Source organism: Podarcis pityusensis (assembly GCF_964106645.2).
Source record: "Podarcis pityusensis genome assembly, chromosome: 6".
Classification (NCBI taxonomy): Eukaryota; Metazoa; Chordata; class Lepidosauria; order Squamata; family Lacertidae; genus Podarcis; species Podarcis pityusensis.
The window spans coordinates 85978989-86001319 of record NC_138030.1 but is presented as its reverse complement, the minus strand read 5'-3'; the positions used below and the strand labels follow the sequence as shown (position 1 = coordinate 86001319).

Genomic DNA, 22331 nt, shown 5'->3' with positions numbered 1-22331 from the left:
CCCATGAAATAAGAGGGAAAGCTCCACCCTGACACCTAGTGCTTCCCATCCCTGCCCATTTTCTTCCTAACCCATTTGCAGCACTCTCTTCTTCCCATCCCACAAGTTTTCATGTTGTGGGACTCACCCAGCGGCTGCTTCCTTTCTCATTCCCAACCCAAGAACCCAGAGATCTAGACAGTGAGCTTCTTTCTCCTTGCCTTTTGTCTCACAGCACCAAAGCTCCCCACCCACTGGTGGTGTTGTACCAGCTGCAAGTATTAGCTATTGATTTATTGTCTTGCACACTCTTCTAATAATCTATTGACCTTTTAGATTTATAAAAAGGGGGTGTTGAAGAGGAAGGAACAAAAAGTTTACTACAAATAAGACTAACCATTTTAATGTATATAAACAACTAGTCAAAAACTAAAATATTTTATAGTTACTAAGACTAGTTTTAGGGCAGCAACCTGAAATTAAACTACAATAGAAAAGTAAAGCTATTCCTTCGACTTTCGAATTCCCTCCCTTTTGTATATTTACCAAGAAAATCAATAGATTTGTTTGCAATTCCAGTTTTTAGGGATTTATGCATATAAAAGTATTAACTATGACATTAGGAAGTTTTATTACTGAAAAGTATGTTAAGATGTGACTGATGTTGGTTTGTATTTGAGGTTTGTACTAAGAAGGCATATTCTTCACACGTTTTTTAATGTAATAGTGATGATGTATATAATTTGTATTATGGTTTTATTTATATGGTTCTTTCAGTAAGTACTCTTGACATCACCAAAATGTGTTGAACGTATTTTATAAAAATCATATTTTTAGTACAATTTTGAGGCTTTGCCCGTGTTTGGTGCTGCCCCCTTTCTTCCTTTGCGTGTAAATACTCAAATCAGGATTTCCTCTCCATTTTTACATCTAGTACTGCAGCACCTTTCATGGATTGCTTCATTTGGTTAAGTTTTTTAGTGTTCTAACTTTTCTAATATTATACAAGATTACAACTCGATTAGTTCTGACACAGCTATACATTTACTGAGGTTACTGATTTTAGTAGTGAAATAGTCATTCCGGAAATTCCAAGACTGGGTAAATTATGCTAATATAGCAGCAGACTACAGTGGTACCTCAGAAGTCAAATGGAATCTGTTCTGGAAGTCTTTTGACTTCCAAAATTTTCAGAAACCAAGGCTTGTCTCCAGGAAGCTCCTGCAGCCAATCGGAAGCAGGGTTGGACATTAGGGTTCCAAAGAACGTTCGCAAACTGGAACTCTCACTTCCGGATTTGCAGCATTCAGGAGCCAAAGTCTGACTTGCAAGGCATTCGTGAACCAAGGTACAACTGTACTTGTAAATACTCCAATGTAAGCAGATGTTAATATGCAATTATTCATGGCTTCCCTTTTGAAGAGGGGGAACACATAGTACCCATTTTCTGTTTTTGAAAGTAGATTTTATTTTAAAGAGGCAGTCATCTATTCCTTACGTGAAATGGCAGAGGATCCTTGCATGTACTTATGTGTCCATCCCCATAGGCAACTGCTCCAGAATGGAGTCACACTGGTAGAAGAGGAATAAAAACAAGTTATTTGACCCTCTCCTAAAGGCACACACAGCGTACAAGAGCAGCAGCTCTAAACGCCCTTCTTCTTAAATTACATTTAATACAGGAATGATGGGGTTATAAAAAGGTGCAGACAGCCTCACAAATCCAGGGGGTCAGTTCTTGGCTGGCCAGGGAGTAGATACCACCTGCTCTACATTTTATTCCTCTCTGCAATTTCTCCCACCTCCCTTGAGGTGTTCAGGGTGCGTGCCTTGAAGTCCAAGAATCACAGCATTCCAAAGGTTCTGCTTGTGAAAGTGTGGCAGTAACAAACATGCAGATGCAACATGTTCTGATGTGTGTAATTAGTCACAGTACTAAAGTCACAGAGCAATGGTTTGATCAAAACAGCTACTTTATGTATTAAAGTAAATATAAATACTTAGTGAATTCACTGTAACATGGAAGTAAAAATTCACATTCTCCCACACTAAGCTGGGACCACCACACATCCCCTAGGTAGATAAGCTTTCAGAATTTTACAGACACTTCATCTGCTTACAGGGTAAATCACAATGCAGATTTGTTTCTCTGCAGGTATTTGCCCATACAAAAGCATTTTTTTTCCACATAAAAACAAATCTGATTATATTTAGTGGACATGCACTAGCAATCTATATAAATTGTACATTACACCAAATATACTGAACAAAACCAAAACAGGCATGGTACAACTTCCCTTCCCACCCCAGACTTCTAGTAATTGTAAGTTTCATGGCACATACTGCTAGCATAATTTTGGAATGTCTGATATTGAAGAGATATTCATAACGGGAGCATTTTATGAGAGTTTTCTCCTATGGCAGTGCTAAAAGAAAGTTAAGAGCAGAAAGCCATGTTTCCTCCTAAGGTCTTCCTAAAAGGCCAGTATATTAAGGGAAAGCAAGACACTTGAGTGCGCAGTTTTGAAGGAACATTCCCTTTCCCAATACAAAAGGCAAATATCTATATACTGCAGTGGGAATGGAAGGATTACAGTGGAATAAAGTGATCTTCGTCCTTACAGAATGGTGGCATTCTTCACTACAGTGGAACCTTGTATTACGTACCACCCCCCTTGTGAACGCTGCGTGTTACGAGCTCCGCTAACCCGGGTGTAGATGCTTCCGGTTGCGACTTTTGCCCCGGGATGTGAGTGGAAGTTGCGCACTGGCAGGCGCCAGTAGTGAAAGCGCGCCTCATGTTACAAGCGGTTTCGGGTTGAAAACGGACCTCCGGAACAAATTAAATTCTTAACCGGAGGTACCACTGTTTATGATAATTATGCTCAAAATGATAAACTACTGATGTACACAGCAACCAACAACTGAAAGCATGCCCAAGTGAAATTTAAAAATGCAAATACATTTTATTTATTAAGATTGTAAGTGCCAAGTGTTGTTAATATGGCTAATAAATAATATTTTTGAAGAACTTTCTCTCTCATTGTTCTGCAAAAGATTTTGTGCCTTTTACTTTAAAACACTGAAGATTCCACATCAATAATCCCACATATTTATAAGGTGTGCGGGTATAGAGGGTATGTTTGCCTTACTTTAGTTAGTTACTTGATATTGAAACCACCTGACCTAGTAGCAAGGGTTACTAGTTCTAAAATGTATCAGTACTCATGGTTTTCCTCTTAACGGGCCAATGCATATATTATAACACTAGCTTCACACAGCACAGTGGAATCTACAGTCCCTCCCCCTCACTCCTGAACTGTTAATCAGTACATTAACACCAAAATTAACCTTTGTTAAAGTTAACTATGGTTCTCTTAATGTGAAGTGTGTTTCTGGTTACCCTAACTTAAGAAAGGCAGAGAAAGAGGAATTGCACCAGGGCTGATGGGAAAGTACGCATTCCCTGGTTTGCTGCCTATGTGGAAACAACTGGTGTTACAAGTAGCTACTTTAAATTTAACAAATGGAACAACTCATTACACGAACGTTTAAGAGTTCACTTACTGCCATGAATATCCCTTCTGGCCCCCAGCATCAGCAGTTCCTTTAGCATCACAGGTAGCCGGTTTATCAGCAAGCCTACTCTGGCCATATGTGCTTTAACATTGCTGTAGGGAAAAGAGTATGTTACAACCAACTCTGTTGCCTCTTGTCAACACTTATCAAGGTGCTAGTACATGTCTGCCAATGTGAAGCCCGTCAGCATGAATACATACCCCTAGGGAATCTTTGCTGCACCTAAGATTGTGCACATGGAACAAGAGCTACCAAATCAAAAAAGCAGATTGGACAGCAATGGTGGAATGTACAGATCATTCAGTCCTCCAGGGGGCAAGGAAATATATACAAGTATCACACCAAATACTGCCTAATAATAAGGGTATTCATCAAGGAATCAAAGTCTCGAAGCAGTTCTCCACGATGCAGAAGATGGTGTTTCGCTTATTTAAAGTAAACCAAAGCTATAAAAGCCATTACAGTTCCAACTCAAAGCCTTTGTCAGTCTTATTTGTGTTCCTTTGTTGGTGCATAGTACAGCTCCATGGGCTTATTCACTTTCCAGTACTTTTCACTGACCAGCTCCAAGGAAAACGAGCCATTTAAAACCTAAAGACAAAGTCAGAATTAGTGACAAAATCAGAAACTAAGCCAGTGTTTGCTGCCACTTGAAAATGAACAGAAGACATAGCTAGGAAAATAACAAAACATTTGACAAACCACAGCTTGCAAACAGCATTAAAGAGACAAGTATGTTTAGGCACAGCAATCTATAAATAGTCTAATATAATCCAGATGTCAATTCCAAAGCAAGAAGCAGCTACAAATACAGTTAAGACGCTTTGCTGTATTTTGACACGTCTACAGTTCTTTTACAAAATGATTCTTGCTAGCACAATAGGGCATATACTACCTCAGTAATTAGGTACCTGTTTACCTGCGGAAAGCAGTTAAGTAACTACAGCCCTTAGGATCGATGCTAAGCTTACTTTGTTAAACACGGGGTGGGAAATTGCCCCAAAGCTCTCCGGGCTCTATAGCAGCCCGAATGCAGAGAAATTACATCACAATCCTTTTCTAACAAAGACCCATTTCATTTGTCCTTCCTTCAGTAAGTTAAAAACAGCATGGTGGGCGGGAAGAAGCCATGTGCATGTAAATCTGTGGTGGTGACCACACCCACTTTGGCCACTTCCAAATCCCAAGAGGGGATGCAGGCCTTGGTCTCAAAAAGGTTCCACACCCCTGGTTTAAAAATAACTACACGAAAGCATTCCAGATGAGCAGAGATTTGAATCTGGGATTTCTTCAAATCCAAGCTCAACACCCCAGCTGCTATATACCACATGCTCTCTTTAAGCAGTATGACCAAATAATTATTTTATACCAATGTTGTGCTTATTTTTCCTAGTTCACAGGCCCACTTAATAAAAGTTGCATGATCAGCCTCAAGAGGAACAGAAGTACATCAAAATCCTATTCAGAAATTCCGCACATTCTCCCTTTAAGTCATTTGCCATAGCAGATCCATCTCTGACATCAACAGGGCAAGCAAAGGGGTGCCTAGGCATGCTCACCTGAACATGGTAGGTGCCCCTTTGTGGATGTTCTGGAGAGGATGCAGGGCTTTGGCAGCAGAGCCCAGGAGATGTGGTCTTGCTTCCCTTCCATGCATTTAGCCCTGTGCATGGAGAATTTCTCAATAGGACTCAGGTGTATCTTAAAGCTGTGGCACTTTATTTTCTCCCAATTATGGTTTTAGCTGAATCAGCTACTCACAGTAAACTGGCCATTAGCTGTAGCAATATAAATTGTGTACTGCTTCTCACTGGCTGTTTCAAGATTCATCTGATTTGACTCTCCTTTGCTTCGGAGTTCTTCCAAGGCCAATCTCACAGCTAGGTACTTGGACAAGTGATCAACTGTGGCATTGCCAGAGGTCTTTATGTACCTGCAGCAAGAACAAAGACAACCCATGTACAAAAATAAATAAATGACTGCAACTGAAAAACATCCACAAGCAAAATGATCCAAGATATAGGTAAAGGGCAGCAACTGAGCACTTCCAGGAGCTTGTCCGGAATAATCATATAGCACACACACCCCTTCGCAAAAGACTAGATCACTAACCACAACACCTTATGAAAAAAGGGACAAAAACCACTGCTTACCTTGTCTGTGCACTGTCATCATTTTCCATTAGTGTAGGATGGGGTCGGAAAACTAGTTCTATTTCACTTGCACCATCCAATACTGGGTCTATGGCAACTGTTGTATTATTATTATCCAATTCTAGCCCAGAATCATCGGAGGTTTTTGTCCTTTTGTTACTTGGCCCAGCTTCTTGATTACTGTGAGTTGAAGCATTACTACAATGCGAGCTGTCACCATTGTCTTCTGCTCCACTGCCATTCTCTATCGGTTGCTTCTTGCCTCTCTGTAACCTAAGAAGCATACATAACATGTTCAAGCAAGTCATGCAACCTCTTCAGCAAGTCAATTTCAAAGACGTCACACAAGCTATCAAATCTATGAATAAGACTCCCATGATCTCAAAACAAACTGCCAGCTGACACAATCAATGCAGAACCACCGTTTAGCATGCTCCACTATGGAAGAATTAAGTTTCTCAGAAAAAAAATTCATATGGAACTGAAGCACAGTGCAAGAATGCCAAATGTAGAAAGGCATGACCGGTGCAGAGGTGGACTCTAGAACCCCAGATATCATTAAAACAGGTTTCTGTTTTCCTGCAAAAGCTCATTAATTGAAACGAGCTTACTAAGCTTAGTCAGTCATCTTCCAATTATAGACAAAAATGGGCAGGATCATACATAACACACATTAATCTGCCTTGCAAAATAGGAACCATTTAGCTCACTTCTGTCTACTTGTAACAGCAGTTCTCAAAACCTAAGCAAGTATCTCTCACAACTCTGGTAGCATGATTTTTAAACTGAAAACATGGGTTTGAGCATAAGTCCTTTTGCACCCAATCAAGTTTTCTAGCACTAAGCTGCACATCCCCACACCCTCCAATTTCTAACTCCCAATTACTTGGAGTCTCTTACCTGTTCAGGGCCTGGATTTTCAAACCTTCCTCAATGCTATGGCTCAGGGCCTGCTGGTTATTGTGCTTACTGATCCTTGCTAGAACTCTCTCCTGATGGGCTTCATATTCATCACGACTTGGATAAATTTTACTGATAAGGGCATCAAAGTTTGGGTCTGGTCTCAGTGACCTCTTAGAAACAAGCTTTTTACGGCAAGTAGGGCATTCTTTGTTTCTAAGAAGAGAAAAGGAGAAAAGCAGTTCCACAAGTATGCTCTTCATAGCATGCTTTTGTAACAGTCTGCAGTCTTGATTAGTCCCTTCTTATTGAAATATGACTTACCAAACCCTTGTCATATTGGATACAGTCACAAACCAATTTTGCACATCGCACAATTCAAGCACCTGATGCAAACAGATTTGTTACACTCACTTCACAGTTGCTTCTTTTCAGTTACTACTCTTCAGTTAGACGTTACAGGTTTCTAGACTAGTTGGTAAAGGCTAAGCTTATTTCGAGGTATTTCACTTCAGTTCCTTAACTTAGTTGTTGAGGTATTACAGCTAATCCCTCGTTAGGTGGGGAATGAGAATAAAGAGACACAATTCTTACACGTCCCCTTCTTGGTCAGAAAAAAACACCAAGAAGTTTCTTGCTGCCAGTGCAGTACCTGACTTGAACCAGTGAGTCCTAGGTTCAAAACTTTGACATGAAGTTCTCTGGCTGACACTGAGTCAAGTCTCTATTCTACAAGTTGGTTGTGATGATAAATTGGGATGGGGCATCATGGCTAAAGTCTTTGAGGGCAGAAACTGGAAAATGCTGGAAGATTCTAGTTCATTCTAGAAGGTTCATTTCTGTTGCAAATATAGTTTTGACCAGGGGTCAGCAAACTTCTTCAGCAGGGGGCCGGTCCACTGTCCCTCAGACCTTGTGGGGGGCCAGACTATATTTTTTTTTGGGGGGGGGAATGGTGCAAGAGCACCATGAGTCCTGGCGGCTGCTTACCTGTGTCTTGCGAGCTACAGGGGCTGCTGGCAGCAAAGAGACGATGAGCGGCGTGTGAAAGGGCTCCGGAGAGGGGCTGCTTAAAATGGCAGCCGCTCAAGCGCTACTACTGCTGCTGCTGGCACCAACAAAGCCCAGCCCCCTTCCTCCTCTAGGCAGGGCGGGGAGAAGCCAGGAGGAGGGAGGGAGGAGGCGCCGCCGCTGCCGTGTGAGGGAGAGGGAAAGAATGCACGCGCTGGTGATCCACGTGGTGATTCCCAGACCGTCTGCGGGCCAGATCCAGAAGGCAATTCGGCCTAATCCGGCCTGCGGGCCTTAGTTTGCCTACCCATGGTTTTGACTATCTGAAGGTCACGCTGAGCCACGAGAGATAAATTTGTGCGCTCAGCGAGCTGGTCATTCTCTTACTTTTGTTTGTACCTCACATGTTTGCAGTTTTTTGTCTGAAGTTTTGTTTTTTGGTAACAAAGCCCTTTTGCCTTTAGTAAAAGTTTTTCTTTGACTCAGCGTGTTTTATTACTACATGATGCATCCACTCCAAATATACGCTTCTGGGACTCCGCCATTCATCAGGACACAGAGCGCCTAGGAATTTTAGGATCCAATCCATCAGGGGGAGCCATACCCTGTAAACTCCTTGGAGGAAGGACAGAATAAAAATAAAGTAACTGCAAATGCTTCTCTACCCTCTAATGCTAAACAATTAAGATTTGGGAATTGTGGCCCTGGCTGGCTGTCAACTTTGGGGAGGGAGGGAAGTAAAGTAAAAGGGTGATCTTCAACTAAGCTTTACTCAGAGCAGACACACTGAAATTAATGAACATAGGATCAAAGTTGGAAGGGACCACGAGAGTCATTTAGTCCAACGCCCTGCAATGCGGGAATCTCCAAGCATTCATGACAGAAGGCTTTTCATTTCAATGGGTCTACTCTGAATAAAACTTACTTGAATACCACCTAAAGATGTTGTTTTTTTGCAGGTTCTTTACATTTTACCCAGAATCCCAACGGTACTGCTCAAGTACTATAACCAATCCAGATAGAGGGTTTTTTTTTAAAAAAAAAATCTGATATCACCATACTTACCCACTTCTCAGGGCTGTGATGATACAATCAGCACAAAAACGATGCAGGCATTCCTTAGTAGTCATGGTGTTCTTCAACATATCCAAACAAATGGGACACATCAGCTCACTGTGGAGGCTTCGTGGTGACACCACTATTTCCAAGCCATCTGTTATTGCTTCCTAATAATAAAAGTTAAATGGAGTTCTCAAGCAATTGTTTCCTGGTCAAGCTGAAGTTGCTATTTTTTAAAATGCCTCATAATCATAATGAAAAACACTTCCTCTTTATTTCTGGCAAATGCAAATAAGATTTGAGTTTTGTTGTAATGCTCTAGCTGATAAATTAACATTTTGGGGGGCAGTGTGCATTCACATCTGTTGTAACTTAAGCAAATATGTTTTTAAAAACCACCACCACCACAACAACTCTTTAGTACCTGAGGTGTTCTTTGAAGTTCATACAAGCTGAGCTCCCATGTTTTGCTCAAAGGCTGCGTTCCATTTGTCTGCACAGCCTGAGACATGGCTAGAAGAAAAGAGAAACATGAAAATCAAGCATTTTACGAGGTCGTGCAGATTGGGCATTTTCACAGGAGGACTCATATTTCACAAGACAGGCCAGCAGACTACACCCCTCAAGCCACTTCCAGTTCATTTCTCACTCATTTCCATTTCACATGAAAAGTACCTATAGCACAGGGATATCCACCAATATGCTACAGGGTCATTCCAGGAAATATATGGCGCCTCTGGATGAACATAATGGAACACATGTCAAGAGTTCAGAAACTGCAGTTAGATTTTCCTCCCTTTAAAAAACAATATACAGTGGTGCCTCGCAAGACGAAAAGAATCCATTCCGCGAGTCTCTTCGTCTTGCATTTTTTTCGTCTTGCGAAGCAAGCCCATTAGCGGTTTCGCGGATTAGCGCTATTAGCGGCTTAGCGGATCAGCTGATAAGCGGTTTAGTGGCTTAACGGATCAGCTGTTAAGCGGCTTAGCGGATCAGCTGATAAGCGGCTTAGTGGCTTAACGGATCAGCTGTTAAGCGGCTTAGCGGATCAGCTGATAAGCGGCTTAGCGATCAGCTGTTAAGCGGCTTAGCGGCTTAGCTGATAAGCGGCTTAGCGGCTTGGGAAAAGGGGGGGGGGGAGGAAAAAAAACCCCGCAGGAACTCACAAGACATTTTCATCTTGCGAAGCAAGCCCATAGGAAATTCGTTTTGTGAAGCACCTCCAAAACGGAAAACCCTTTCGTCTAGCGGGTTTTCCGTCTTGCGAGGCATTTGTCTTGCGGGGCACCACTGTACAGACAAGAGCCTAGTCTTCTGACTAAAGCTATTTACTTCATAAAGTAAATGAGACTGAGACAGTGGAGCTCCGGAGACAGAGTGAAAACGACAGACCGCACCTTTGGGACTTTCTCATCCCTTTTACAGAGAGTCACACATCTGCAGAACAAGTCCCAACTTTTTTCTTTTTTACATCCCAGGAAGATGGGAAATTACCCAAATTCAACATCATTCACACCCAACAGTTTTTCTAGTAGTACATTTTCATTTCATCATTAAAACCAAATAGAAGTAAAAATGACTGCACCTGCACCACACTCCTACAATTATACATGCCTATTGCATATTCAGGTACATATCCAATCAGCATTTGATTATATCTTTATTTTTATACTGGAATGCAGTACAATATTAGTCTGCAGATACAGTCACAGAGAGAAAGGTTGGAATGTAAAAGTAAATAATAATAGAATCAATTTTCTAATCTACCCCATATTTGACGCCATGCAACTTTCTAAGCTGTCTAGAGCTGCTTAACTCCCTTCTGTTGGTATTTTACTCCTCTACCCACACCATGTGTAATTAAGTCAAACAAAGTATTTTTTCCAATATCTTTCCATAGAAGGCAATTTTGAAATCTGCAAACCCTATCAAAAACCTTCAAGGCAGCTAATTAGCAAAGCCTTCCATAAACATTTAGAAACACAGTGTGATTCTCATTGCTTCCAGGGATCTGCATAGCACTGTGTAGAGTAAGTGACCTAATCCAGCCCCTTTGCTCTGTTCCAGAGGACTTGGGAAGGTCTGGGATCATTGTCTCACTTCCTCCTCAAAGCCAGGCCCTGCCAGAAGCAGCATATCTCTCATCCCTTCTCATAAGAAGCAACAGCAATCATGCCAGGCCTTCATGAAGGAGTCTTGACACTTTTGACCACTCAAGCGTCAGTGGAAAGTGGAATAATGACCCATTCTTCCCTCAGGTCCAATGGAAGCGGAAATCAAGTTTTAGCTATTCTTAGTAGTAAATAGTAGCTAGTTGAGAATATGCATTGCAATCGGCCGGTCATCTGCCTTCCTCACATTCTTCTGCACAAGTCCAGCCAAAACTGTGGGCCCCCAAGTGAGCAAGAAGTCAATATTCCTAGGTGAACCAACGGGCCAATACTAAGTCCTCATCTTGTTCCCATGCTACATTTGAAGCGATAGTACGATTGCCTCTTTTATTACAAAGACATATACCAGCTGACAAGCAACTTCTACAAACTAGTAACACTGCCGTGTTTGTCCCTTTTTAATTTCCAGTTCAACTAAAGTGGTTTAGAGTCCAAAGCACTGCATATTGTTTCCATTTCAGATTCCATTTCATTCTTTACTAGCTCCTCTTTTCTATCAATGTTGAACACTGATTATCTACAGAAAATACTAATATACTACTGCAGCTGTCTCCAATATTATAACTAATAGGCATGGCGGAATTTCTTATGTCAAGGCAGAAAATTAAGAACATGTTTATGGCATTAAGTGTCACTAAGCCATAATAAGGTTATTATATTTGTCAGCAGAAACTAATAAGTTTTAATAAGGTCATTAGAGCTACACATTTTCTATCACACAAATATGCAAACATCTTCCATGAAGCTGTGCTTAATTTATAAAAAAAAAATCAGCTGACAAATTTTATAAAAATATAAATGTCCCTTAAGCTGCAATGTTGAAATAAGGTTCAGTTTTTGAACATCATTAATTTTAAAATATTATTTGTATATGCCCAGAACTCCAGTAGATCCCCAAATCCTATTGCAATACACTGCCACTATATTGTGTAAAGGAGTCTAGTTACTGCAACAGTCATTCGTCAGGCTTCTCTTATTTCAAGTAATGGAAGGATGAAAACCCTCACATTATTAGCAATTAGCAAGCACGTAACCAGTGCTGCTCAGGAAGTCTAAGAAACCAAAAATATCAGTGCCGTTTTTAAAGGTTCAGTTCACCCTTGTAGTTCAAAATAATGCCCAACTGTATCCAAAGAATAACTTGCTCCTTGATCTCTGGAACCAGCATGAAAAAATTGATTACAGTATTGTTAAGATGTCCAAATGCATAATAAACAAACAAAACTTTCCAAATTACTGTATTTTTTGCTCTATAAGACTCACTTTTTCCCTCCTAAAAAGTAAGGGGAAATGTGTGTGCGTCTTATGGAGTGAATGCAGGCTGCGCAGCTATCCCAGAAGCCAGAACAGCAAGAGGGATTGCTGCTTTCACTGCGCAGCGATCCCTCTTGCTGTTCTGGCTTCTGAGATTCAGAATATTTTTTTTCTTGTTTTCCTCCTCCAAAAACTAGGTGCGTCTTGTGGTCTGGTGCGTCTTATGGAGCGAAAAATACGGTATATGATAGATTAAGGGAAGTGGAAGTGAGAGAATATGCAGAATGATCCTGTAAATCTTGGGGCAGGAACCTAAAATAACCAGAATCTACAATTGGGTCATGCAACAAAAACATTGCAATGTGGCATGTTATCCTGTTCAGCTTGCTAGCCACTTCAGTCCTGCTAGCTTTCAATTACACCCACCCACCTACCCGTCTGTCAGTATTTCATGTCAACCAAGAATGTTCAGTTCTCAGTGGGCTATTCTGGGGTCCCCCAATGTTTATTTTTTCTTAAAATGGTGTTTACCTTTGGAAATCTTGGGATTTCCTCAAGCCTGCTGATACCTCTTTCTTGTACATCCCACTTCTCAGAGTGGGACCCTACATTAGCTAGGTTACCTCATTACTTCAAATGCATTTAGCTTCTGAAAGGGAGGCTTTCAACAGGTACAGAGTGAATTTTTTAAAAAAATGATAGTGTGGTTTTAAAAAAATCCTAGACAACATGGAAGCATTACATAGGAAAAAATAAGTAATTCTCAAACTTTTTTTCTTTTTAAACCCCAACCATAAATAAAATTTCTGTGAAATCTGTTAAGCAAATACCTGACCTAACACTCAGTCAAGAACGTTTTAAGTTCCATTTTCCACACAACATATATCTTGGCTGTGGCAGGTTAGACTGTAGCAATTGCAGCACTTTTCGTGATTTGATACAGACTGACCAGCTCTCGAAGAACTTTCTCTTGTTCCAAATTCTTCTAAAAACCTTTTAGTACTCACAAGCGGGGTACAGCAAGATTGGAGGAACGCAACTCCTTCAATAAATCCACACTGTATCACGTTTCAAAAGCATTCAACATGATGACTTGTGCCTCCAGAAAGCTTGTAAGCATTAAGGCACACTATCTCTAAATGTTAAGCGTGCATCATGGCTAATAATCAGCAATATCCTTGACAGAACATGTCCAGCACCCCAAGGACACAAGCAGATGTAAATTACCACAACTAGAACACTATGCTGCTTTGGCAGTTAGTTTAGCAACTACTCAGAGCAACACATGATGCGCGACGGGGGGGGGGGGGAGAGGAGAGATAAGCTGACTGCCTGATTAGGTCTGAAAAAGTCCGCTGCAGATACACACCTCACTGTCCTGATTGCTGCTAGGGACCAAGGGAGAAATGCTATGGCGCTGGAGAGCTTTTGTTTCCTTCCCACATTCCTCTTCTCAAAGCTCATGAAGCGCACACATTTTGATTATATTCTGAACTGTTGTTAATTTTGTTATTTCGTGTAAGCTGCCCTGCAAGTGGAAACATTGTAGGGTATGGTATAAATGGCTTAAGTAAAATAAAGAATGGCCTCTTCATTTTCCATTTGCCTAGTTAGCCCCATGCCTGGAGAGAGAAACTATATTTGCTTTGTTAGGACCAATTCACATACCGTATGGGGCTCTAAGATCAGTTCCCAGTATAAAATATGCACACAGCGGCTTTTATTAAGTACATCCACATATGCAAGTTGTGCTCCTTGCTTTCAAGTATAAACAGTGATTGGGAAGCCTTCGGTTTTGTACATTTTGAAGAGGAGGGGAGGGAAGGTGCAATTTATATTATGGAAACCACAGTTAATGCTTGTTTTGTATGAAGTGACCCTTAAGCTTTTATTTATTACATATTATTATTAATCAAATTTGTATACCACTCTTAATTTGAAGATCACAGGATGGCGCACAACATAAAATTACAAAATAAGAACACAAAATGTGCAACAAAACAAAATGAAAGCAAGCCAATAACCCCTGCTTCCACAACCACATTTAAAAAGGCATAGATTGTTTAATCTGCCAAAGGCCTGGTTATAGAGAAACATTTTTGCCTGGTGCCTAAAGAAACACTGGGCTAATTAAACAATCTATGGTGGCAACTCTAATTACCCATGCCAAATTTATTTGAATTCTGCTCTACCTTCAGTCATGATCAATTTGCCTGAGCTTAAGCAACTGTCCTACTGACCTGACCTACTCAAACAAACACTCTTTTTTCCATTGACTGTCAAAGCCAAATGTGAAAAATAGTAAACCATTTAAGACTGATCCACTTATTTCCCCAATTAGTTCATAATGGTTGGACAGGTAGATAGGCAGCTACTGTATTTTTGCTGTTTAACACACACAAGTGAAAGAAATGTGTCTGCATTCTAGATTTATGTGATTCGGGAGGAGGAAAGCAAGAGAAGATTGTGAAACTTTTCAGACAAGACTACATATTCTGGATTCATTGCACCAGCAAATATTTCCCCATTATGTTACAATTCACAAATTTTTACAGAAGAGTTCATTAAAAGTGGAGAGCTAAATCATGCCCATTTATTTCAACAAGCAGTTGTATGATGAAGGTAACAAAAATGCTTTGAATACGTTTTAATCACCTGTCTATTTTTGAAAGGAAGTGAACAATAAAAAACAACTAATCATAAAAAATCCAGAAAAAAAAGGACAAACACCATTGTACCAATTTAAATGACAGTAAAACGGACCACAGGGTAGTGCTATCCTGTTCTTAATAGCAAAATTATACTGTCTTGATACCACACTGAATCTTTCTGCATTTCATTTTGGAAGCACCTTACTGGATGAAAAAATTATAGCTTGTAATTGTTTTCTTTAGAAGCAATGGCAAGAATGTAGCATTGATCAGTCACGATTTGTTTTGAAGAGTCTCTCTCACTTCCAATAGAGAGCCAGTGTGGTGTAGTGGTTAAGAGCAGTAGACTCGTAATCTGGTGAACCTGGTTCGCGTCTCCGCTCCTCCACATGCAGCTGCTGGTTGACCTTGGGCCAGTCACACTTCTCTGAAGTCTCTCAGCCCCACTCACCTCACAGAGTGTTTGTTGTGGGGGAGGAAGGGAAAGGAGAATGTTAGCTGCTTTGAGACTCCTTCGGGTAGTGATAAAGTGTGATATCAAATCCAAACTCTTCTTCTTCTCTTCTTCCAATACAGTTGTATCTTGGAAGTCGAACAGAATCCTTTCTGGAAGTCTGTTCGACTTCCGAAACATTCAACTTCCAAAGTACGGCTTCTGATTGACTGCAGGAAGCTCCTGCAGCCAATCGGAAGCCCCGTTGGACATTCAGCATCCAAAGGAACGTTAGAAAACTGGAACACTCACTTCCGGTTTTCAATTGTTCAGGAGCCGAAACAACTCCCAAGGCGTTCGGGAGCCGAAGTACGACTGCAGTTGAGGCACTTCTGTATTAGGACTGGAGTCACACTTCACTCTTGCACCTCTACTCTTTAAGAAAGAATACCCTGCCCCAAGAATCTCACATGCTGTTTCCCCCATAACTCACTTAACTGGGGGGAAGTAGAGATTCATGTAAAGCAGGAGTGGGGACCCTCAGGCTTGGGAACCAAATATGGCCCTCCAAGTTTCTGTGCCTGCCTTTGTGACCCTTTACAAGCCATGCCTCCTCCCTAGACTACACCCCTCACTGGTCTGGTTCCACACACTCCTCAAGTGCTCTTGCCTGGCTCTAATGTGTCCTGGAACTGTCATAATACCTCGTTTGTCTGGATGCAGGGTCAGATGTGTCGAAACCTCTGGTTTTTGCACAGCCGGAAACATAGCCAACTGTACATGATGGAATGCCACCCTCAGGTTGAAACTGGTGCCTGATATAACGAGACAACCGACAAGATGCTTTGAAGAATATGTTTAATTCTCTTGCATCATGAGCATGTTTTTCCATTGGGAGAAATAAGACCTTTGAGAGGAGATTTAGATTGGGGAAAATGGCTTGGGGTGAGAAGGGTGTCCCCATAGGCACTGTGGAAAGTGATTTAATCTTTTAGCATCATGGGCAACAGGGGCTGTCCTGCCCTTGTGGGCTCCCCAGAGAATGCTGGAATAGATGGCCCATTTTATCAAATCCAGCAGACCTCCTCTGTAGTACATTTGCCAATTAGCCATAAGTTATTAACTTAACTGAGCTTCCATGTTCACAGGCAGTATAGCTCTGAATACCAGCTACTGGAAACAAACAGAGGGTTGGTCACTGTGAGAACAGTTGCTTGACTACATGGGCCCCCTTTGGCCAGACCCAGTTGCAGGGCACTTCCGATGTTCCTAAGTTTTTAGGATTGTTGCATTCATGTCCTGCTTCCCAGAAGCACTGAAAAGTAGGATGCTGGGATAGGTTAATTCTTTTGCCTTTTTGCATCCTGAGAATGTTTTCCCCTTAAGACCAACAGAAGATATGGGAGAGAGTTGTTAGGGGAAATGGTGAGCCGTGGGGAGGTTTACCCCACCTCCAACCTGATTCTTCCCCACACATCTTTAAAATAGGGATGGCATCTTGGCTAGCTGACTGGTTGTATGGAAAATGCATCCGGAAGATAAAATATATCAAGGAGTTAGTGGTCTGGCATGGAGCCCTCCCTGCCTCTGTTCCTTCCCCCTCATTCTCCTGTTAAGTTTTTAATGAGGAATGTTTTGAGAACAGTCTTAGATGTTCTGGGAACGTTGGAAAGAGATGAAACCCACACTCCCACAGCTGCCTAATCAGTTTGGGAGGATAGTGCTGGGTACCTTCTCTCATGTTTGATATGTTTTGAGAAAGTAAGGCATTGAGGGGGGTGGCTAACGGATGATCTGCAAGTAGCCAGATTTGGAAGCCACACAGGTTATCTATAAAATCTGACAGTTTAGGCAGTGTTTCTCTGAAGCTAGTGCATGGACTGATCAGCCACAGAGTTGTGCAAACTGAGGCTACCTGGGGGAGTCACTTTGCCGCTTCTTGAGAGCTTCCAAGTGGCAGATTGAAGTGCTTACTTGATATGTATACATTGCTTGCTGTTTTAGAACAAAATCTTTGATCTTCTCACTCACTTGTGTATTTTGTATTGCTTCTGAATCTCATTTTAAAAGAACCACTTTGCCTTTGGCAAGACGCTGGTCAGATATTGTCAGTTGGGCACTACTATTTGACTACAGTCAAATATTTCATTAAGTTAATTATGCCTGAAGAATGGGCTTTCTGCCTACTTAGCACAAGTCACCTTTAAAGTGACACTTGCCCTTTCTTTGTAGTTACTGTTACTTTGCTTTATTTCTGTTTTAATTACATTGGGCAATATTCAACATTGTGCACATAGAGGACAAGCTCACACATGGATTCTTTTCCTCACCTTTCAGCCACCACTACCCCCATGAAAGCCTCCCTAGAGGGTCAGGGGAGAGATTTACAGGATGTGGGATGAGTTGTCAACCACTGCAGTGAGAGAACGCCCCAAAATCTGATGGAATAATCCTGTGCTAGTGGAGTACAAAACTCTACCTTCCAATTTTGGAAGATTCCTCCACTCCTGCAACCCATTGCTTGATGGGCAGTCCTCTGGAGGTTTTTGGTTTTTTTGAAAAGGGGTACTGGGGGCTTCAGGGAGAGCGGGTGGTGCTGAGCTTCTCTGGCTGGCTGATCGGAAGGTATGAGGTTCAAATCCACAAGATGGGATGAGCTCCCGTTGCTCTGTTCCATCTCCTGTCAAACTAGCAGTTCGAAAGCACACCAGTGCAAGTAGATAAATAGGTATTTTAATGGGGGCTTCATGGTAAGGATTCATTGCATGAGCTTGTATTCTACTTGTGCAGTGTTGAATTTCACCCCGACCCCTTTTAAAAAATTGAACTGTAGGTTGACACTGTTGTTCCAGGGTAAATTTCAAAGAGAAATTCAGCAAAACATTAACATTTATAAAAGGTAAAATTTGTTAAAGATTATAATAATGCATTAACTATAACATTTTATGGTTTTGTAATTAGCATAATGTATTAAACCTGTTGATTGATTGATATAGGCAGGATATTGATTGGTATGGGCAGAGGTACAACATATTTTCTATGTGCTAGTGCTTTTTGACCATTATTTGAATGTTCAGTTGAGCAAATCCTTTTTTGAACAGTCAAGCATTTAACCATGTAAATAGGGTTTTTTATATTACAAAAAAAACCCTGCAGGACAGCCCATCACAAATCTCCTATCTCTGGTTCAACTACAAATGGAACTAGCTTTGGTATTGTGAAGAAAAAAACACCAGCACCACCTTAAATGAACACATTATCACAAAGCTATTTTACTCTTCTGATAAGCCTAGCAACACATAAATGAAATGGCATCCTTGTCATATTGAAATACTTTTAGCACTTCTAGTCTATGTGCTCTGAGCTGTGACATCCCACATCGTCCTTGGGAATTCTGCAAGAACTCACAGGAGACATCCCTTTAAATTTATGGGCCTCTCTCTAGCAAGCATAGTTCTAACCTACCAAGGGAAACAAGAAATCAGCCAAGCAAGCAACATACAAGTCAAAACTCTTGCCTCTTCCCTGCGTTTCCACTAACAGATACTCCAAAGGCACCCGTTAACACCCTCTGCTCACAAAGAAGATGGGTGCCAAGCGAGATGCCACCCTAAAGCACACCTTTACTCCTACACACCCTCTGTCCACCTGAGAGCCCATGTACTACTGTTAGCTGCAAATACAGCATGATAAGTAAATAATTCCTCTAGAGATCTTCCCATTAATGCAACCAGGGGAACTGGGGCAGGGAGGGCAATGGGAGAGCGGGGCCAACATATTGGGGGCACCTTTCCCAAAACACCATTGTATTGTGCATTTTTGTGTTTTTTATTCCATATTCTTATGCTTGCAAACCGCCGGGAAATTTTCATGTGAAGGGTTTGGTGTACAATTTTAATCAAAAATTTAAATAATAATAATACTTTTTTTTAAAAAAAAAATGAGACCACCATCTTCCTACCCCAATTATGATTTGCATCAGATCAGACTGTTCTAAGGTGTGCACGAACCTTCTGTTGTTTCTGCAGCTTCTAAAGCACCGTGTGTATTGTTAACACGGAAAGGCGGTATACAAATTAAAATGAAAAATAAAATAATAATAATAAAATAATAAAGACACAAAATCGAGGAAGGCGGGGACAACCATGCCAGGGACTGCAGGAAGAAAATCACCCCAGCCCTTTCTCTCTCCCTTAAATGTTATTATTTTGGGGGAGTGGGCGGGTTAATGGCTAAAGTAGAAGAGGAGGAGGAGGAAAACCGCCTTGGGTATTGTTAACACAGAAAGACGGTATACAAATTAAAAGCGAAATGAGAATAATAATAATAATAATGAAATAAAACTGAAAGGGGGCGGGACAACCCTGCCAGGGACGGCAGGAATAAAATCGCCCCAGCTCTTTTCCTCTCCCTTAAATGTTATTATTTTGGGAGAGTGGGCGGGCTAATGGCTAAAGAAAAAGAAGAGGAGGAGGAAAACCGCCACAGAAAGGTGGCATATAAGTTGAAAGCGAAATAATAATAATAATAATGAAATAAAATGGAAAGGGGGCGGGGAGAGACAACCCTGCCAGGGACGGCAGGAAGAAAAGCGCCTCAACGTTTTTTTTTCTCTCTCTCTCTTCCTCAAATGTTATTATTTTGGGAGAGTGGGCGGGTTAATGTCTAAAGAAGAAGAGGAGGAAGAAAACCGCCTTGTGTATTGTTAACACAGAAAGGCGGTATACAAATTGAAAGCGAAATGAAAATAATAATAATGATGAAATAAAATCGAAAGGGGGCGGGGAGGGACAACCGCTACAGAGACGGCAGGAAGAAAAGCGCCTCAACCTTTTTTTTCCCCTCTCTCTCTCTCTTCCTTAAATGTTATTATTGGGGGGGGGGGGGAGTGGCCGGGTTAATGACAGAAGAAGAAGAAGAAGAAGAAGAAGAAGAAGAAGAAGAAGAAGAAGAAGAAGAAGAAGAAGAAGAAGAAGAAGAAGAAGAGAAAGACCGTGTGTGGGGGCGAGGAGCAAGCAGTCCCACCCCTTTTACACCCGAGTAAACGTGCGCAGGATCCGCACCCCCCGAAAGGAGGCTTCTCCAGCTCCATGTGGGAGGGAGACCCCCCCCCAAAAAAACCCGCTGCGCCCCCCCCCTTTCCCTCCTCCTCCTCCTCCGCCTTCTCCTCACCGGCCCCGCTGCTCGCCGCCTCCCGGTGTCCGGCCCGCTCCCTCCCCGCGGCTCGGCTCTCTCGCCCGTCGTCGTTGCCGCCGTCGGCGCCGCCGCCGCCTCCTCCTCTCCCGGCAGCCAGGGCTGAGGCGAGTCGACAGCGGCCGCCCCAGCCCGCTTCTATCACCGACGCCGCCGCCTGCTCTCCGCCTCAGCCAGCGACACAATATGGCGAGCTGCCGCCGCCGCAAAGGACTCTGGGAAGGAAAAGGAAAAAAAGCGAGCAAGCGAGCGGGGGACTTGAAGGCGGGGGCGGGGCGGGGCGGGGCGGTTCCGGCGGGGCCACGCCCACCAAGCCCCGCCTTCCTCCGTCCCCGCCTGGGTGGCGTCGCTTTGCGCTGTCATTAGACTAATTGGGCAAGTGCTGGACTTTGAGAACTTGCAAATTTTTTGGTGTGTTTTATATATATATATATATATATATATATATATATATATATAAAACACCAAAAAAAATCTGCATGTTTTCAGAGTCCATCTTATAGATTTCTGAGGGTGCCTCCTTTTTCAAAAAAAAATTCAATTTTTTAAAATTAATTTTCCATTTTATTTTATTTATTTATTCATTTCCATAGCACTTTCTATTTTTAATAAAAATCTCCCTTTTTTTAAAATAAATTTTTATTAAGTACAAATTAGAAAACATACATATTCACAACAAAATAAAATACCAAGGGGGGGGGGGAAATACATATAACCAAGGAAAAAAAATTAGAGAATACTTTGCCTCTTTTCATATTTACAGTTATTTATACCTCTATAAAATGCTATTCACAATGAAGGAATGAAATGAAATATAATATATCAGAAAAAAGAAAAAAAACAAAGAAAAATTAAAGAAGTAAAAGAAAAGGATAATAGGTGAAAGTTTCAAAAAGTAGATAAGTATTCACCGTACATATAATAAAAATCTAAAAGCGGTTTAAAAGGTAAAGGTAAAGGGACTCCTGACCATTAGGTCCAGTCGTGGCCGACTGGGGTTGCGGCGCTCATCTCACTCTATTGGCCGAGGGAGCCGGAGTACAGCTTCCGGGTCATGTGGCCAGCATGACTAAGCCACTTCTGGCGAACCAGAGCAGCGCACGGAAACGCCGTTTACCTTCCCGCCGGAGTGGTACCTATTTATCTACTTGCACTTTGACGTGATTTCAAACTGCTAGGTTGGCAGGAGCAGGGACCAAGCAACGGGAGCTCACCCCGTGGCGGGGATTCGAACCGCCGACCTTCTGATCGGCAAGTCCTAGGCTCTGTGGTTTAACCCACAGCGCCACCCACATCCCAAAGCGGTTTACAGAATATTAAAACAATAGCCGGACGATGTTCCTCCGGCCTCGAGGAGCCTATTTTGTAGGTCTGGGTGAGTTTGGGCATCGCCCCCTAGGCCAGTGGAAAGGGCCTTGTGGGGAGGGGCACGCTACGCCCCTGGAACAGAAATACCTGCAAAACAATCTTAAACTCTGATGTAGCCAAGGCCCAAGTCTAACACTGTCTCTTCTGCAACGGCTTAAAAATGTCCTGCAAAATTGCTGCCTTCGAATATAGTCACCTTGAGTGCATTGCTATGTTATGTAAGATTATCCAAATGGTTTTGTATATAATTTTTATTGAATTTTCTGTTTTACAATTTAAAATACTCATTTTCACATCCTCAATGACTTCCCTTCTTCTCTTTGTGTGGTTCATTTTACATATAAATCCCTGCCTTGTTTACAGAAACTATACCTTTCAGTATTCCATTAGTACATCCATCACAACTTATTTACACTGTTGAATTTATCTTAATGTGGCCAGCGTTTTCAGCTGTACACAGTTATTTCCCATAAACGTTTTCCAATCTTCTCTAAACCTATGTTCTTCTTCTCTTTTTCTATATGTTAAGTCTGTGAGTTGTGAATATTCTGTCAACTTAAGCTGCCACTCTTCTTTGGTT

General features: G+C 41.8%; 2 protein-coding genes and 1 long non-coding RNA gene across 11 annotated transcripts in view; 1 reads left to right on the top strand and 2 right to left on the bottom strand.

The window, feature by feature from the left end:
• Window positions 1–14591, top strand: part of TRMT1L (tRNA methyltransferase 1L) — a 31766-nt gene extending 17175 nt beyond the window's left edge. For 4 of the 6 annotated variants that reach the window (XM_081012148.1, XM_081012147.1, XM_081012145.1 and 1 more), the window contains one exon: window positions 4952–5313. In XM_081012148.1, coding sequence (XP_080868274.1) covers window positions 4952–5062 — 111 coding nt within the window. In that variant the 3' untranslated portion in view covers window positions 5063–5313. Of the gene's footprint in view, window positions 1–1149; window positions 3011–4951; window positions 5314–14534 lie in introns of those variants that run through there. The other 2 variants (XM_081012143.1, XM_081012142.1) reach the window with 2 other exon arrangements.
• Window positions 1–22331, bottom strand: part of LOC308480654 — a 635674-nt gene that overhangs the window by 59419 nt on the left and 553924 nt on the right. The window lies entirely within an intron of this gene.
• Window positions 1423–20570, bottom strand: RNF2 (ring finger protein 2). Of its 4 annotated transcripts, XR_013988123.1 has the most exons (9): window positions 20363–20570; window positions 9106–9194; window positions 8688–8848; window positions 6612–6827; window positions 5712–5984; window positions 5320–5491; window positions 3759–4149; window positions 3547–3650; window positions 1423–1551 (listed from the first exon to the last, which is right to left on the bottom strand). XR_013988123.1 is itself a non-coding variant. In XM_081012294.1 (7 exons), the coding sequence occupies exons 2-7, from the start codon at window positions 9190–9192 to the stop codon at window positions 4048–4050; spliced, it is 1011 nt and encodes a 336-aa protein (XP_080868420.1). In that variant the 5' UTR covers window positions 9193–9194; window positions 20363–20570; the 3' UTR covers window positions 1935–4047. The 4 variants fall into 4 exon arrangements, 1 of the variants encoding a protein (XP_080868420.1); XR_013988122.1 differs by having other exon boundaries at window positions 3547–4149; XR_013988124.1 differs by lacking the exon at window positions 1423–1551 and having other exon boundaries at window positions 1935–3650.